Source organism: Tubulanus polymorphus, chromosome 5 (assembly GCF_964204645.1).
Source record: "Tubulanus polymorphus chromosome 5, tnTubPoly1.2, whole genome shotgun sequence".
In the NCBI taxonomy this organism is placed as follows: Eukaryota; Metazoa; Nemertea; class Palaeonemertea; order Tubulaniformes; family Tubulanidae; genus Tubulanus; species Tubulanus polymorphus.
This window is the reverse complement of record NC_134029.1, coordinates 22,798,364-22,815,582: the sequence shown is the minus strand read 5'-3', so window position 1 is coordinate 22,815,582 and position 17,219 is coordinate 22,798,364. Positions and strand designations below refer to the sequence as shown.

The 17,219-nt window shown below is 37.4% G+C and overlaps 3 protein-coding genes across 3 annotated transcripts; 1 reads left to right on the top strand and 2 right to left on the bottom strand.

Annotated features, from left to right (window-relative positions):
* Positions 1 to 1,656: 1,656 nt before the first annotated feature.
* Positions 1,657 to 2,706, bottom strand: LOC141906150 (16 kDa calcium-binding protein-like). The gene is made up of 3 exons (XM_074795366.1): positions 2,402 to 2,706; positions 2,158 to 2,231; positions 1,657 to 2,043 (listed from the first exon to the last, which is right to left on the bottom strand). The coding sequence occupies exons 1-3, from the start codon at positions 2,564 to 2,566 to the stop codon at positions 1,770 to 1,772; spliced, it is 513 nt and encodes a 170-aa protein (XP_074651467.1). The 5' UTR covers positions 2,567 to 2,706; the 3' UTR covers positions 1,657 to 1,769.
* An 84-nt stretch (positions 2,707 to 2,790) lies between these two features.
* On the top strand, positions 2,791 to 10,026 carry LOC141905586 (ubiquitin carboxyl-terminal hydrolase 12-like). The gene is made up of 9 exons (XM_074794517.1): positions 2,791 to 2,854; positions 3,448 to 3,528; positions 3,627 to 3,846; positions 4,462 to 4,542; positions 5,081 to 5,220; positions 5,474 to 5,634; positions 5,959 to 6,091; positions 6,221 to 6,364; positions 7,219 to 10,026. Exons 1-9 carry the CDS (start codon positions 2,828 to 2,830, stop codon positions 7,321 to 7,323), a joined length of 1,092 nt encoding a protein of 363 aa, XP_074650618.1. The 5' UTR covers positions 2,791 to 2,827; the 3' UTR covers positions 7,324 to 10,026.
* Positions 10,027 to 10,174: 148 nt separating this feature from the next.
* LOC141905589 (telomerase reverse transcriptase-like) lies at positions 10,175 to 15,829 on the bottom strand. The gene is made up of 20 exons (XM_074794522.1): positions 15,625 to 15,829; positions 14,933 to 15,029; positions 14,703 to 14,832; positions 14,475 to 14,608; positions 14,279 to 14,394; positions 14,057 to 14,198; positions 13,750 to 13,820; positions 13,513 to 13,675; positions 13,325 to 13,424; positions 13,165 to 13,252; positions 12,976 to 13,046; positions 12,555 to 12,765; positions 12,444 to 12,481; positions 11,994 to 12,170; positions 11,818 to 11,900; positions 11,395 to 11,494; positions 11,080 to 11,319; positions 10,648 to 10,855; positions 10,482 to 10,568; positions 10,175 to 10,363 (listed from the first exon to the last, which is right to left on the bottom strand). The coding sequence occupies exons 1-20, from the start codon at positions 15,746 to 15,748 to the stop codon at positions 10,308 to 10,310; spliced, it is 2,436 nt and encodes an 811-aa protein (XP_074650623.1). The 5' UTR covers positions 15,749 to 15,829; the 3' UTR covers positions 10,175 to 10,307.
* Between the last annotated feature and the right edge of the window lie 1,390 nt (positions 15,830 to 17,219).

Genomic DNA, 17,219 nt, shown 5'->3' with positions numbered 1-17,219 from the left:
GAGTAGATGATAATCTGGCGCGTTGGGCAAAACTGCCGTGTTACTCTTAAGATAAAAACCAAAATACTCCAGACGAAACGATGGCGGGAGATTTAATTGAGCGGAAATGTCGTCATATTTGTCACTCAAATGGGTTTCAACTGCACCTGTTTTGAACTCGGATGAACATGTCGGGACTGGAAAATTTTGTCCGAATAATGTTAAATGTTAATTTTAAATAACCTGACTAATCCGTAATAAGTGAATATCCAATGTAGTACTTTTAAGTACTCTAGTACTTTGATCAGGCGACAAATATAAATATGTAATGGGTCGTTACACAAGTTCATGTGTTCCGCTGTGTTCAGTGAAGCGGGAATCACGCACAGTTTTTGTCGTTCGTCCATGTCTGGTCACGCACGCCTCTATGAAATTGAAATAAAAATACCACAGCAACCGTTCAAAAAATGAAAGAGACTTTCGTGGTTTACATTTTTATTTTTGTTCAATAGTTTCCAAAATAGTAACACACATTGAATACGAGGTCGGGTTGCTGGACCAAGAGCCTCCTGTTCGAAGATTCGCAATCAATTCGTCCAACTGATCGCTCAAATCATATTTCAGATACTTGACGAATTCGTTGAAATCAAGGATGCCATCTTCATTCAGGTCGGACTTCTTGAAATACTCTTTTGCTTTGTGGGCGCGGGGACCGTCAAATCCGACATTGAAGAAAATAGTTTGCAACTGATGTTGGTTTACTTTCATTCTTTCGTCTCCGAATTCCGTCGTGTAAACGTCTTTCGACATTTCTTTTCAATTAACGGTCTATAATAATTCGAAATGCTTTATCCGGCATGAACAAATAATTGAGAAAATTCATCAGTGGCGGTTAAAAAAAAAATCAAAATAAATTCAGCATCTTATTTTCTCATGACTTACTCATAATATACTTGAAGGAATTCTTTCAGAGAAAGCTCTCCGTCTCCATCTTTGTCGAATGATTTGTTTTAAACCTCTAAGTAAACTTTTTCTAAAACTAAACCACCCGTATTGGGTGTTAAAACATATAGTTGATCTTTTCCGGTAACTCTCCACCAGAAAAGCCTCGATCGCTCATAAATTGCATCAAATTTAGAAAATTTGCGAAGTATTCGTCTCTAAGAGTGCCCTTATAAACCAAGATGTGTCCTTAGTTTTCCTGCTCCCCTCCCTAATTAGACCCTAGATCCGCCCCTCATTTGTTCTCAACATCGCCACTAAAAGACGTTTCACAAATTGATAGTGTCGCACAGACGATGTAATAAATAGGACGATTTTGACTATTTTGAATTTCTATCCCTTTATCATAGAAGTCAATGCCACGCGGAAGATGAAGGTCTATGTGGTCGAAGCGAAGGGTCCGAGTTCATGACAAGGGCAGGTCTTAAAAACCAATAAGCAATAAGACAATTAAGATGTTATTTGGTCGTTACAGGCTCATGGTGTTCAAACTAAGTTCAACTGGGTTCAGTGCGCAGCGGGAATCGCGCTAACAAAGAATACATTCTTTGTCGTTGGTCATGCCTGAATATCAATACACAACATTCATTTAAACACCATTTGAATCTGAATAAATAAGAGGCTTTCGCGGTTTATGCACTAATTAATCATTTTATTTATTTATGACAACATTTTCAAAGTAGTTACACACATTATCAGAGGCTGATAGGGGTTGCTGGACCAGGAGCCGCCTGAGTTCGGTTCCACAGTTACGTTGTGGGTCCCGAGAATTCACTTTTACGATACGATCAATCGCCTAGTTGTAACTTGAACTGAGCGATCAATTCGTCCAACAGATCGCTCAAATCATATTTCAGATACTTGACGAATTCGTTGACATCAAGGACGCCATCTTTATTCAGGTCGTGTTTCTCGAAAAACGTTTTTGCTTTGTCACTACGGGGACCCGCTAGTCCGACGATAGCGAAAAAGGTTTCCAACTCAGCCGGCTTCAATTTCATATTTTCACCGTCGTCAAATTCCTTTGAGTAAACGTCTTTCCATTTCTCTTCGATTAACGGTCTAAAATAATTCAAAATGTTTTATCCGGCATGAACAAATAATTAAGAAAATTCCAAAGTGGTCGTTGAAAAAAGTCAAAATGAATCTATAGTGTCTTATTTTATCGTGACTTACTCAAAATATGTTTGAAGGAATTCTTTCAGAGAAATTTTATCGTCTCCGTCTTTGTCGTCTTTGGGGAACGATTTCTGAAGTTATATCTAAATAGTTATACTAGCGATTTAACCCGGCGCAGGATACAAATCCAGGAAACACTACTACCAATTTATGGCCATCGAGAGACGCAAGGAATTTTTTTTATTTTATCACGATTATTGAAAAGATAGATAAGGATTTATAAAATCGGAAAAAATATTACCTCAACGGTGGCTGTGGGTATAAATTCCATGAGTTCTTTTTTGGAGAGATATTCGCTGCAATCCTCGTCCATGGTATAGAAGAATTCAATATGACGCCGAAGTTCCTCTTGTGTCTTGTCCAGCTGATATTCATCGAACACTTGCTCGAAGATTTTACCTGCCATGGTGATTGATGGTCGATGATTGCGTTCGTCCACACGAATGGTACTTCAATGCCGGGGGCGCCGGATTAATCGCACCGACCGCGCGTCCGGGCGCGTAGCGAGCGAGATCGGGCGCGCGACACTCGTTTCGTAAAGGGATTCTCATTTTATACGGTGACGGCCCAGGTGTTGTTTAGACTATGGAATCCTGGCGCGTTCAATCCGTACTCGAGAACACATGTCAAAGATGGCGACTATCGACGTAAAGAGCGCAAGCTTGTGATGCTTTCGTGCATTCGAAATAAAATGGTAAGTTCTCGTTGATCTGGGTGGAATTGGTGCGCATCACTTCAAATGCAATGGGCACCATCGTTGAATATATACGTAAGATACACAGAAAGTTTTGAAGACCCGTTTTATAGGGTTGATTTAGAAGGGTGAAAACAGGCAAAAAACTGATGAAATCCTGAACTTTCTTCCCTTGTCAATTAGGCCACTTCTTTAGTTCTTTTCTGTTTCTCTTTTTTTCCTGACCCTACCAATACCATGTTCTAGAACCCGATCAATATAGATTTCAGATAAATTATTATTACTACAAAGTCTTTAGTGTATAATAATGATGATAGAGTGAGTAGTACTATATAGCCTACTCATTAGTATAGGCTAGCCAAAATTACTAAAATCTCATAAAGATGTTAAGTTTTTGATTAAAAGTAATTCATTTTGATTCTCCAGACTCCTTTGATTCATATCATGTAGAAAGACTCCTTTGATTCATATCATGTAGAAATGAAAATGTTTGGGAGGGGGTACAAAAGTGTGATTTACCTTTTAATACTGCCGTGCTAGCCTATCAATAATGGCTGATTATTTGCTATAATCTTCATTCATGTTTATTTTAGGGAGCCAATGCCTCGCAGCTGGAGAAGGAAATAGGATCAGAACAATTCCCAGCCAATGAGCATTATTTTGGGCTGGTGAATGTAAGTTATTTCAGCTGGGATTTCAAGATTCCTTCAATTATTCGCTCAACTATAAATTAGGTCAAATCAATTGTCGAAGTTTCACTTTCGTTTTTCAGTTCGGGAACACGTGTTACTGTAATTCTGTGCTGCAGGCTTTATATTTTTGTCGCCCGTTTCGGGAGAAAGTTTTGCATTATAAACAGCAGCAGAAAAACCAGAAGAAGGAAACGTTATTAACGTGTCTGGCTGATTTGTTCTACAACATCGCCACTCAGAAGAAAAAGGTTGGCACTATCGCGCCGAAAAAGTTCATCCAAAGATTACGGAAAGAGAATGGTAATTAAAAAATAGTTGTCGCAAATCACAAAAAAAATGAAAAATATGAATATCAGGGCTCTTACAGATCTGAGAAATCCAGACTTACTTTTTTCTTCTCTTGTTGTACTTGGTGGTAACTATTGACAAGAGATCTCTTGGAAAGGAAACAGCACTCACTTCACATCCTCCCCTGGTAGGGATCATCTGAACCTGATGGCATCGAGACTCGCCACAATACGGAACCCTGCCACACAGTAGACTGAGTGCGCACATACCCGACCGGTAGACGGGTAGCTTAGATGATGTCATTTTTAACCAATCAGATATCCTGTTTTATTTATACCCGCGTTTTCTCACTTATAGTTCCGTGAAATTTGCCTCAGTCACAGATCACACAATGGGCAATCTGATTGGTGCAAGTTTTTGTTTGGCACACCTGTGCACCCGGTCAAGTGTGGCAGGGTTGTGGCTAAGTCTAGCGATGCTATCGGGTTCCCCGCTGCCGAGGGAGGATGCCACTTCGGGGAATTTTTGGACGCGGAAATAGCAGGATATATTTTGGATTCCCTGATTTTTAAAGGCGCTGTAACATGAATTTGTGTTGAATTAAACAAAAAACGCCTTAATTTTCAGAACTATTCGATAATTATATGCAACAAGATGCGCACGAATTTTTAAACTATCTCCTGAATACAGTAGCTGATATTTTACAGGGTAAGTGTTTCCGTATTGGACTATCAGCGAATATAGTGGTTTCAGGGTCCCTACAACTCCTTGAATCCTTGAAAACTCCTTGATTTTTGAATATATTTTTCAAGGTCCTTGAAAATCCTTTAATTTTGAGAAATATCCATAAACTCCTTAAAACTCCTTAAATTCTGGGAAAGTCCTATTAACAATTTTCAAAAGGTCCTTTTCAGAAGACAGTGTATTCTATTATACCTCATTGTGTGACTTGTGAGTGAAAGTTGTTTCACTTTGAGATTTAGACATGTAAAACCAAAACGGCACACACAACTGATCAAAATTTGAGAAAAACGGGGATTTTGTTTTTGAATTTTCGACTTTTTTTCCTTATATATGACCGCGAAAACCTCCTTGAATTTTGAAAATTACTCCTTAAAAAGTCCTTGAATTCTGGATACCAGGAATTGTAGGAACCTTGGATGACAGTTGAGCTGTAAGCAATGATAAAAACGTAGAAATTTTTATTTGATAATCACTTTAATATCGATCTATCATTGGTTTCCAGCTGAAAAACAACAAACTATCAAACCAAAGAACACGGATACGTTCACAAATAACAGTAACCGAAAACCAGATCCGACGTGGGTTCACGATATATTTCAAGGAACGTTAACTAACGAAACAAGATGCCTTAACTGTGAAACGGTTAGTTACAGTATTTACTGGGTATTAGATAAACTGATTTGAGCACAGTGTAAAATTAGTGAAGTATGAAAGTGAAAATATAAAATCTTACTCGGGGGCCTTTTCCCCTTTCTGGCATTTTGCAAAGCGATTATATTGGACATCATACTAGTGTTTAGGCCCATGAATAATACGATGATATATTCAACTAATGAGTGACTGATTAATGATGCAAATGAAAGGGGATTAAAGGAATTTATTTATTCGATTCTAGGTCAGTAGCAAAGATGAAGATTTTCTGGATTTGTCAGTAGATGTAGAACAGAATACATCGATAACGCATTGTCTGCGCGGATTCAGTAGCACGGAGACATTGTGCGCGGAGTATAAATACTACTGTGAAGTTTGTTGTAGCAAGCAAGAGGCACAAAAAAGGTTCGTATTCGTAATAAAAGATTATATTTACGTATTAAAAAACGTAAGGTTTCTTTAGAAAGTTGGCTTGTGGCATTATGTGATCATTTGCAACAGTTGGCATTTTCAAGGCCGACCTACACCTGGCTTTAAGACCATGTAGAGATAAGATGTGTACATTTTTAAAGGCCTTGATTTTCGTTTTATTATACATGAACTTTGATACTTGGCAAAGTAGCGAGGTCAGTGGAGTACCTGAAAAGAGATATGGATAGAATCGTCGAGGCTTTGTTTATTAGACAAGCCGAGTTCATAGTCGATATATCAATTTCATCTCATTTTCAGAATGAGAGTCAAGAAACTGCCAAATATTCTCGCTCTACATTTGAAACGCTTCAAATACATGGAGCAGCTGAACAGATATACAAAACTTTCATATAGAGTTGTGTTTCCGTTGGAATTACGACTATTTAATACAGTAAGTTGTAGAAAAACGTTTTGGAAAACTGTTAAAATGATTTATGAGATTTGAATATCAGCTGCCATTATAAGTCAGGGTTCCGTAGTAAGACAGATACATGATAAGCAGCAGTTTTCACAATTTCAGTCAGATGACGCGTGTAATCCTGAAAGAATGTACGACCTCGTAGCTGTGGTTATACACTGCGGTAGCGGACCTAATCGTGGTCACTATATCAGTATTGTGAAAAGTCATGGATTTTGGTTGTTGTTCGATGATGATATAGTGGATGTAAGTATCTGTTCACCCTGCAACTACAGGATCCAGTTCTGAATTTAAATGATATAACTGTAGGAGTCAAGTATTGACTGAGAACTACTGGGTATAAAACTTCGTCCTGATTAAATCTACAAAGAAGACTAATATTTTCTTAATATTTTCATTTATATCCAATAACAGGGTTTCCAGCGGTCCTTCCAAGTCCTTCTTTTGGAAAAAGTTTGGACAAACATAATCTTTGTCCTTCTTTTTGACTCTAAGTCCTTCCTTTGGCTAAGAAAGTCCTTCCAAATTTGATTTCTATGTATTTTTGTCGCGAATTCGACCGTTGAAGTATTTCCGTATTCAGTACCTGGTAATTACTGGTAATTCAATTATCAGTAAGATTGAATCTACAGGAGAGTGTTATGGAATTACCCTAAAATATATGACTGGTCTACATGACTAGTATTCGGGCAAAGGCATTGCAAAAATGCTCCTTTATGGGCCCTCATTTTACCGGATAGTACATCGGAGTCAAAAAGTCCTTCCTTTTGGGTCTAAAATTGCCGAAAAAGTCTTTCTTAGTACTTCTTTTTACCCTGGCCTTACCACTGGAAACCCTAAAATGTCATAGTAAGGCGTATAGAATGTTAACAGGATAGAGTCGACTTAGAATCAGACTTCACAGCAGTCAGAAAATATTGGCTGAAGTCATTTGGCAGATGTCCATTCGGGACATTGCGCACATCATGTGGAATTCCCTTCCTAACCTCTGCGTGGTGTTAACTCCCATATCAACACATTTCTGCCTTTGATGATAGTTCTACTATTTACTACATTACTCCTATCCTACCCTAAATAATTTAACTAATCTTTTTTTGTAGAAAATTGATGCTACGGCCATTGAAGATTTCTATGGCCTGACGTCAGATCTGCAAAAGAACTCAGAGTCGGGATATATTCTTTTCTATCAATCACGCGATTACTGAAACCTGTTTTGACTGAAATCTGCCAGATCTCTCTTTCTGTACTGGCTCTTTTTGTCTCATTGCTCATACTCGATATACCCTCCAAACGTGGAATTCTTCAACAAATATATACTTCATCGGACGCACGTGGAAAGAAAAATAACAGACACGAACTGTGGAACCACCAGTGACTTGACTGTGTTGTTTTACCTCGTGGCTATGGAAAATCGAACTACCCGGTGTTCACTGACTTTCTGAAAGATAATCGATACTCTCTCATAAACAAAATTTATAAACACGCATTAACTTTCTTTAGTATATAACTACAGTAGTACTTAAGTGTTTGTGTTGATATTATGTCGTAACACCGAGATTGATTGATCGATCTACCAGAAATGTTTGCGTTCGCCTAAAGATCATTCATTGTTCTCCATTTGCTGGGATTTTAAACGGGCTGCATTCATTGTTATGTGTACGACGTCGTGGCTGTTGAAGTAGCGAGGCTTTCGATCTTCCAAAAAAATACTGAGAATTAAGCTCAATTCTGGTGTAATCTTTCATAGCTCGGCATTGATTGAATATTGACATTCACTCTGGTATGGGAAGCAGATGTTTCATGAGGGGTAGCTGATTTTCAGAGGAGTGGATGTAAAAATGAAATGCCCCTCTAAAACCTGTTTTGGAGAACAGAGAAATCGAATTCGACACATAGAAATATTAATAGCTAAAACAACAGAAAAGCTACATTTTAGAATTAACACGATTTAGGTATAGAGTACAATTAGATGAGTAATTCTTTCCGATTGAAGACTGTCGGATCTTATTCGCAGATATTCATTTGTTAAGCATTTGTGATAATTTCATAATTACTGCTTAATTAATCGAGTGTGTTTAATATCTTATGGTTCTATAAATGGTAAAACTATGAACTACATAAACTGGTTCAACAATATTATTTGGTGCTTTTGATGAATTATCAGTTGATGCATTGACGTCTGAAATAGGGGGGCCGAGCGTAGGTTATTGTGTTTCGAATATTAATTTTTTGCCGGTCAACCCATTTATTTCCAAAATGCACAATCAAATTTGCTTAATCCGTCGTAATTTGGATGATCATAAATATATATGTTGACGTCTTATCCAAATGAAGACTAATGCGAAGTGAATTGAATTGGTAAAATACAAATTGCGATGCTATGCAAAAAGAAAAAAAAAGATGCGACGTCCAATAAAGACTCGAGCAAGTTTGACTATGATTTGTAATTGATTGCCTTTCCTTTATTGTAGCCACAGGTTGCCGTGTAGCTGGTTCGTTCAGTCACTGCCATATATTTTTTTGTAAAATTCAAATGCCAGTTTAGTGTGCCAGTTAAACAGTCAGGGACTCAAACCTATATGATGTGATCATCTGCACAACAAATTGTTTACTTTAATCAAATGAAAGTAGTGGCAAGAAACCACTTCATTTATACAAGTATATTTAAGATTATGTTGTTTGGTGAAAATTATTACTTTATTATCAACTTCACACATCACCATCATTCATTTAAACAGTCTCTTTATTAGATGGAACTTCTTCAATTCTTCGTGGCTTTTCAATTATTTTCATTACTCAAACATTTTTTTTCCTTTCTTTTCTGTTATTAATTTGCTGTTGTTGCTGCTGTCATTGAATGTTGAACCTGTTTATATTAATAACGAAATGAAAATGTCTCGGATCCAGTTTCACAGTTGTGAGTTAAATTTGAACTGATTTTTTAACTCTAGCTCACAATTGTGGAACTGGGCCTCGGTCTCACGACAGGACTTAAACATTTTCACCGTATTGCGCGCTACCACTCTCATGTACATAGAAACTACTTCGTTACTACTATATATTCATTAATTAACACCCAAAAATTATATTTTCTTCGTAGTGTTTTTTCTTGTTCGAGATTTTTAGATTAGTAAGATCGGGCAGTTCATATGCATATATTTATTAAAACCATATTAGGGAATAAGATCGATCGAGTGTTTTGAATTGGGTTCAGTTCGTAACATCATTTGAGTTTGAAAAAGAACAGTGTTTCTTTCTGCGAGAAAATTAAACGGCGGAACTTCGTAACAATGAACTTCTGAGGACCAGAATATCAATTTTCTTAGAACTGATAGTTCCCTATACAGTGGAACCTCGTTACAACGAACTTCAGGGGACCACATAATAACCAATAGTTTGATATATCCAGTATGAAAATGATTAAAGTCTCTCAATCGGGACACAATTTGAGGTTTGTAATATCCGATGAATCGTTGTATCCGAGTTCGTTATATCGAGATTCCACTGTATCTAGTATGAAATATCAAATTTGTTCGCTTACGTTCCGCTGTAAATGTTTGAGATATAAATGAATAATAACTTGTTGCTTTTGAATTGGAAAAGATTTATTTACAGACCTCAAAGTTAGTCCAGTTACGTAATAACCAGTTGAATGGCTAACCACCTATGCATATTGCTTAAAACAATTCTTCATTGAAGTTCTGTTCAATGAATTGATATATTAAACGACGATTGATTCAAATATTCAAATCGCAAGGATCTAAAAATGCGTGTTTGTGTGCGTGTGATGATTAAATCAAATATAACGAAAAACTATCCCAACAATTTGTTGTAAATAGTGTAAATAATGTGTATAGACATTTATGTATAGTGTATGTAAAGTTAAAAATAATAAAACGTAAGTTATTTGACATGTAACAATGTGTATTTTGTTCTTGTTTTTTGCACTCTTAAAACTAATTCGATCAGCCCTGAACCAAAAACTGTCGCCACAGAATGCTATGAATCGAAGATTGATAGGACCAGTACAAACTATACAAATCAACATTAAATCCATCTTTATTTCAAATAGTAATTCAACAAAGGCGAATCCCTGAACATTACAAGCATGTGCTCATGACTAGTATTTACATCATATTCTTTTTAAGCAATCATCCAGAATACAGACTAATCTGTTATCGCCGGAAAATCATCTACATCTGCGTTTAATCAAGTCAATTGTGACGCCGCACCATTTTACATTTTCTGTAAAAGAAATAAAGATGATTACATCAAAGTTCCTAGGTAATATACTAGATCAAGCACAAGCAGTTTAAACTAAGCAAAAAACCTCGATTGACATCAACATCAACTGCATACCTACCAGACATACCAACATCAGGTATCTCATTTTGAAGCACATTTGTCAGTGTTTTTCCATGATTGATGAACAGATTATACTCAGGAATCCCTAAATTCATAGAAATACTTTTTTCAATAAACACGAGAACTTGAGAAGCCAGCGGAGAATGCACCGTATTGTAATTTACCTTTCTGCAGCTTTTCTAGGAACATTTTAGTTCTGTCTCGATGCGGCGATATATAGATATAGTCGTCTACCCATCGAGCGAGCAGTTCGTCATCTTCGAGTTGCAGAAAACGATTTTCCATATCTCCGCAGTACAGATTCGCTAGCATCGTCGAGGTCACGGCTCCCTGACTGATTCCACGGCGCATTACGTAATATTCCTGACCATCCTTAAAAGAAATATTTAACAGTTGAATTAACAAGTATCTAAGTATGTACTTATGTAAGTCAAATTATGTACTTATGTAAGTCAAACTAACATTAGTCGACTTTGTAATACATTTATTTTGTATTTGGTATTTCAAGAATTTTACAGGATCAAACTTTTCTAAAAGCCTACAAATTCCTCAAGACTAGAGTAACAAATAACCCGACATGCCCAAATCATACTTACATTGATAATGTTCAAAAGTAGGTGCAATCGCGCTAAATTCATGAAAGATTTCCCGTTACGATGCGATCCAGAAACCAAGTCGACGACGACGGAGTTTTTCACGTTTTGTTCCTGGACGAATTTCGAGAACGTACTGAGATCCGTTAATGATTGTACGGCTTGTATATATCTGATCATACGTCGTTGATTTTTTATTCTAACCGTAGACATTTTCCTCGTGTAGAATATCTCTTCTGAAAACTGATTATCGATGAATTTTTTTTTTTACGAATAGATTCCATCAACATTCACTTCTACACGGGATGAATATATTACCTCATTCAGAATTGATTCGAGAATGCCGAGCAGTTTTTGTAGTCTGATACTGTTGAAACATTTCTTGATGTCACACTTCACAAAATAGAGAGGTTCGTGGCTGAGAATAAAAATAAACAAGTCAAAATATAATCAGGTTGGCGACTTTTCGGGCATTTCCCTGACATGCCCGATGTTTCCCTGACTTGATCTGCTAAGAATCCAATCAATTATCACAGTCAAATACGTAAGACATCGATGGAAACTGTTTGATTTTACGCATGATCTAGAAGCAATCTCTTCAAATTTCCCTGACTTTTCCCTGATTTTTAAGCTTTTTTACAAAATTGCCCTGATTTCCAGGATAAGTCCTGAGCCGATCCTGATAATTTCAAATCAGAAGCGAAAACTAAACACCGGTAACTAAAGATATTTTCTTTTTACCTTTTCCATTTTGTCGCCTTGAATTCTCGAAATTTCTCTTTAAAATTAACAGCAGTATAACCTAATAGGGACGGCTTCTTTTTCTGTAAATGTATTGAAAAAATGACATTGATATAAATGAGAAGTTTCTACACTTAAAACTGTTAGGATTTGGCACAAGTGAATTATACGCTTACGACAATACTCTTCAGAACGAGCAATAAAGGTTTAATCTGGTGATTTATCGTCAGTCGTTCGCCGGGTAATTTCTTGCTAAGATTCAAAAGCATTCTAGTCGTTTCAGATTTCGGAACAAATCGCATCGTACAAATACCAAGCGCTTTCCGTTCACGGAGTATCTTAGACACCATTTCCTGAAATGGATATTGAAATTTACAAACACATTCGATGAAAGAGATGATCAAGTGCAGATCTTAGAAAATTGGAAGGCGGGTTGTTTAGTTTTGATTTTGCTGCGGCTTCCCGCGTAGGAGTTAGATATTTTTGAAGACAATCATCAAAAATCTCCATTATGACAGAAACGGAAACCTCGATGGGAAGGAATGCAGGGATCTGGACTCCAGACACCAACGCCTAGATCCATTCCCTGATGATTGTATGCATAATAAATACAGATGAAATTTTACCTTTGGTACTTTTTGCAGATCTCCATTCTCCACCTGATCTAAAATTAAGAGTTAAATGACATTTAAAATATCTGATCACGTACACATGGACTGAACCTGATATTCTAATACCTTTAGTCGCTTGAGCCTTGATTATTTTCCAAACAGGTTTTCTATAGAAAACCGCTTTCTTCTTCGATGATCTAACCTCACTTTCGGTAACGTAAAAGTACGATTTGATCACCGAGAACACGTAATACAGCATCCATAAATACATCTTAGCCGCCAGACACTCTCGAGTTGGTAAACACGTCGTTTTTAGAATCCATTTCATATGAGACACCTTCATGAGAAAAACAATTTGAAATATCAATATATATGATGACAAAATAATATCAATATAGCGCCAATTTCACCGATTCAATATTCAAAGGCGCTTTAAAGTAATCCGGTAAACAGGTAGGTCCAAATAGGGTTCCATGACAAAGGGTAGAGCATTTGGGTAGAGGATTCCAAACCGGGTAGGAGCAAGAAATGTCAAAGATCTTTGTACCTTTACATTATTCATCAGATCACCGAGAACAAACTTCTGATAGTGTTTCATGGTAATCAAACGCTGCAAATCTGATTTCATTAAGACTTTTTATAACATGATAGACTAGAGGTACCTACCCTAATCCTTACTCAGATTTACAGGTGACTAACGTCAAAGAATAAAGTAAAATAGCGAATATAAGGATACTTTTGAAGAAAATATTTCGATTTTGCGCGGAACCCCACAATTCCGGTGGAACGACACGTTTCAAAATCCTTCGAACGAACAGAAAAACCTGAAAAATCATTTTATCAGTTAATAACATACAAAATATGACAGTACGCGTAACCTACAGCTTGTACAATACCTTTCCGTGAACAGACGAAGCTTCTATAAGTTGTCCGACAGATAAATCATTGCTTAAGATCGGGCAATAGTTATTTATGATATACTTCCATCTCCGATGCCTATTTTCAAAAAAACAATTTTCATTTATCGTGAACACGCCGAAATATTCTATGCGACTACTCAAACGTCGGTAGGGTTTTACTCAACTGATTTTTGTGATTGTTGATGAAATCTGCGAGGATCTGAAGTGCCTTATCACTCGCGGCAGGAATGGACTTATTCTTTCGGCCCAGATCTCCAACAGTAACGCATGTATGCGAAATATCATTCCAAAGATGAGCTGGTGAAACATCAGTTTTCGACATCAAGTCTGCAAACAAAAATAGGTACGAACGAAACTAATGCGTCTTTAAAAATCCTTTCTTCTGTTTGGTTCATTCTTACGTCTGGGGTGAAACTTTTCGCGGACATCTCGACAATAATACATTCCTTTGTGTTGAATCAATAAGCAATGACTGCAAAATAAACAAACTTTTACCATCATATTCCATTCAAGTCTCTTTCTACCAGGGTATTGACTAAATAGAATTAGACAGGGTGGCCACTTTCCACCAATTTACAAATTCCCTAATTTTTCGACGTCATAGCACAACATTCACTGAGTATATCCAAGGAATTTCTTGGTTTAAGATGTTACAATGCGAGTTTCCAGGTTTTCCAGATCAGTGGCTGCCCTGTTAAAATAATTTACCTGAAGCCAATAGCGGAACAACAAGCGCTCACAGGATGATCATTTCCTACAGTTTTACGACGTCGTTTTTTCGGTCTCACAGATGAATCTTGTATCACGTCTGATGCAGGCTTTCGTTTCCTCGTTGTTCGCTTTTCTTTGACTGTATAAAATTCGTTCATAATTCACGGGTTTCATATCGATAACAACACAGGGACATGATAAATGATTGTTTGAATTTACCGGGTTTCTTGACAACTTGCATGATAGGTTTACCAGAAATTTGAAAGTAGTTTTCACCATCTTTCACAAAAATGGAAAACTTTGAAATCAGATTGTATACCGCTTCATCCCCAAACCTGTTAATATCAAAAGTGAAGAGTTTTTTCTAACAGAAGTTATGTTAAACCGCTATGCAACTCTCCAATTCAACTGATACCTTGAATGGAGAATCCGCCATGGTTTTGTAAATAGAAAATCCGCAGGACTGCTAGCCGAAATCACCGATGAGCTACTTTTGCTTTCAGCGAACGTCAGCACATTATCACCAGAATCCTTTTTTAATAATAAATCCTGAAATGAGGATATGAAAAGGAAAGTCCTATGAAATATTTCATGATCTGCACAATTTCCTACACGAATTCTTATTTCTGTAATACAGCCTTACATATATAAGTCCACATATGAGACTTTTAAGTTTCTTTGTCGGCTTTGATTCGTTATAAGCGTCTGCGAATGAAGGAACTTTCTTTGGCTCATTTGTCGCGACCAGGGTGGTTTTCATATATTCGACGAATCTAGAATGACAGGCACAATTAGAACCGAACATTTTCTTAGGAAATCTGTTGGTCTCATGCAAGACCTTGAAGCTGACCTGAATCCTCGAGTTATACCTACTTGTTGAAGCCCTCATCATCATCTTTAAAACTCACATCATTGAAACATTCATTCAATGATACAACACATCTATAACTTTGATAGATAACGCTTTTCGCTGAAAGTGAAGAAGAGAGCATTTTATGCTACCCTATTTCATCAATGTTCTAGCAATATTTCAAAACATAACATTTCATAAGCTACCGCTTTCCGAAGTCAAGGGGTGTAACTTTCTAACACCTAATGTCTATTTTTGTTAAGGATCGATTTTTTAACACCTCGATTTGGTCTAAAAAAATTAAGAGAAATATATCAAAAAATCGATCCCAGACAAAAAAAAGACTATAGGAGGTTCACTGAAAAATTAAGTCACCAGTGAAATATCGCTGTTGTGACCACTGGTAGTTCATGCAAGTTCTTACAGAGCATGGCCACTTTCAGGACCCCAGCCAGCACCATGGGCATGGCCGGGGACTTCCCATAGTGAATGAATTCCAACATCAGACCAACTGAAGTGAAGTAAAAAAAGAGCATTTTTTATTTTTCAGGGATACAGGAGCTGGTCATTGACATTGGTTTTATTCATTCACTATCAACAGTGACAAGTCCACCTGGTGCCAGTGGAATAGATAGAATAGAATTGGGAACAGACAAAATCAGAATTTTATTTAATTTTGAGAATTTTCCGGCACGACCACCGTGACTGTGTGTACCATCATTATGTATATATGTAGTTCGGGTATGGCAAACTTTTCGTTTCATTTTGGATTTTCTCTGGCCCCACACGACACCGCGTTGAACTCTAATTTCACTGTGTGAGGCCTTCCTTCGGTTCATCAATTCATTCTCAGTCCAGATTCAAGTGCATCTGATCAGAGCGAGCGAAGTGGTAAGACACAGCGAAGGGGTACGGAATACCGAAAATGGGTTGCTCCGAAAACATCCACATCGGGGCAGCACTCTCATCCTAACCGAGAATATCCGTGTCGGAGAGCCGCGAACCGAGGACCCGTCAGGGAATTATTGAATTAAATCGCCATAACGCTTTATTAACCGAAATTAGTTATCGTTATGTAATAAATCAAGTTTTTCATGCACAAAATTGTCTATTGGACTCTTTGTGTTTTAGGAACATTCATCTACTAGCACAATAACCTGGCAGGTTGAGAAATACAAAATACATGTAGAGAAAAAAATGAACACGGCGACCGATAGACTTCGAGTTTTATGGAATCAACCGCAAATAAATGTTTAAGTGTGAGATAGAGCCATATGATGTTATTAGATTTCAATTCGAACCTTCTTTGTTCCTTTCTCACGCTCTCTCGGTCTGGACCAAGGAGAAATCCATACCAAAAGGTACCATTTGAGGCCGGGGTGTGAACTGTACAGCGGGTGTTGATTGTTTCTACCACAGCTCGTGGGTACTGCACATGATAACTAATTAGCATTGATTGTGAATCTGCCGGCCGGCGCTGCAACGATAGCCATGCAGTCTCCGTACTGCGTTCAGTTGTAATGTTGATTCCTAGCAACGACGATGCTACTTTGGATTTTGGATATCGACTCAGCGTCCGAAAGCATAACCACCAGGAGTGGTTATTCCCTGGTCACCATTAGTTACCGTCTCCTCCAGTTTGAATTATTAATCAAATCAGCTTTCGAGCCGAGTATCGTCGGAATACCGAGCTGAATTAGGCCAACTTGTTTTTTATCAGTGCTATGATAAACTGCGAGATTCAAACATTGTCTGGTGTACTATTTGAGGTGAAGGATTACTGAACTGAAAATAACGGCTGGCGAGATCGAGATTGCCATTGAACTGTCATCGGTGCCTGCAATGGAAAATACATTCAACCCTGAGTTCTTTGAGTGGAAATATAAATATCATCTTTGTAAATATTTTATGCGAATCCAATGTACGTTCGGTACATTCGAAGAGGGCAAACTAATGAATTTACAATGAGCCTGTGCCGTGATAATTTGATTTACAACAAGTTAATATAGAAAACCTTAATACGATCCACAGTGTTTATAGCATGTGTGTGCGATAAGGTTACAGACCAAGGCGGGAAAAACATCGGACATAGCTCTATCATTGGGAGCAGTAGTTCGGGCATAAAGGGCGACTATTATTAGTCTGATCGGGTGTCTACCGGTAAGTCAATTATCAGATGATTTTTACAACAAAGAAATGTACCTTGTGCAACACAGTTAACTGCATTCAGGCATTACATCAGCTCTTGCAACGTGGTAATACATCAGCTACCACAACCTGGTAATACATCAGCTACCGCAACCTGGTAAT

What these genes read in the sequence shown, in the direction of transcription:
- LOC141905589 (XM_074794522.1), bottom strand. Translation starts at nt 15,748, where the DNA reads ATGAACCGAAGGAAGGCCTCACACAGTGAAATTAGAGTTCAACGCGGT. An exon ending in CAAGGCTCAAGCGACTAAAG is followed by an intron (nt 12,482 to 12,554) that starts GTATTAGAATAT and finishes TCTTAATTTTAG; the next exon opens with ATCAGGTGGAGAATGGAGAT. An exon ending in TCGAATCAATTCTGAATGAG is followed by an intron (nt 11,320 to 11,394) that starts GTAATATATTCA and finishes ATCGATAATCAG; the next exon opens with TTTTCAGAAGAGATATTCTA.
- LOC141905586 (XM_074794517.1), top strand. Translation starts at nt 2,828, where the DNA reads ATGCTTTCGTGCATTCGAAATAAAATG. An exon ending in AAGCAAGAGGCACAAAAAAG is followed by an intron (nt 5,635 to 5,958) that starts GTTCGTATTCGT and finishes TCTCATTTTCAG; the next exon opens with AATGAGAGTCAAGAAACTGC. An exon ending in TCGATGATGATATAGTGGAT is followed by an intron (nt 6,365 to 7,218) that starts GTAAGTATCTGT and finishes CTTTTTTTGTAG; the next exon opens with AAAATTGATGCTACGGCCAT.
- LOC141906150 (XM_074795366.1), bottom strand. Translation starts at nt 2,566, where the DNA reads ATGGCAGGTAAAATCTTCGAGCAAGTGTTCGATGAATATCAGCTGGAC. An exon ending in TACCCACAGCCACCGTTGAG is followed by an intron (nt 2,232 to 2,401) that starts GTAATATTTTTT and finishes ATATAACTTCAG; the next exon opens with AAATCGTTCCCCAAAGACGA. An exon ending in TTCCTTCAAACATATTTTGA is followed by an intron (nt 2,044 to 2,157) that starts GTAAGTCACGAT and finishes GAATTATTTTAG; the next exon opens with ACCGTTAATCGAAGAGAAAT.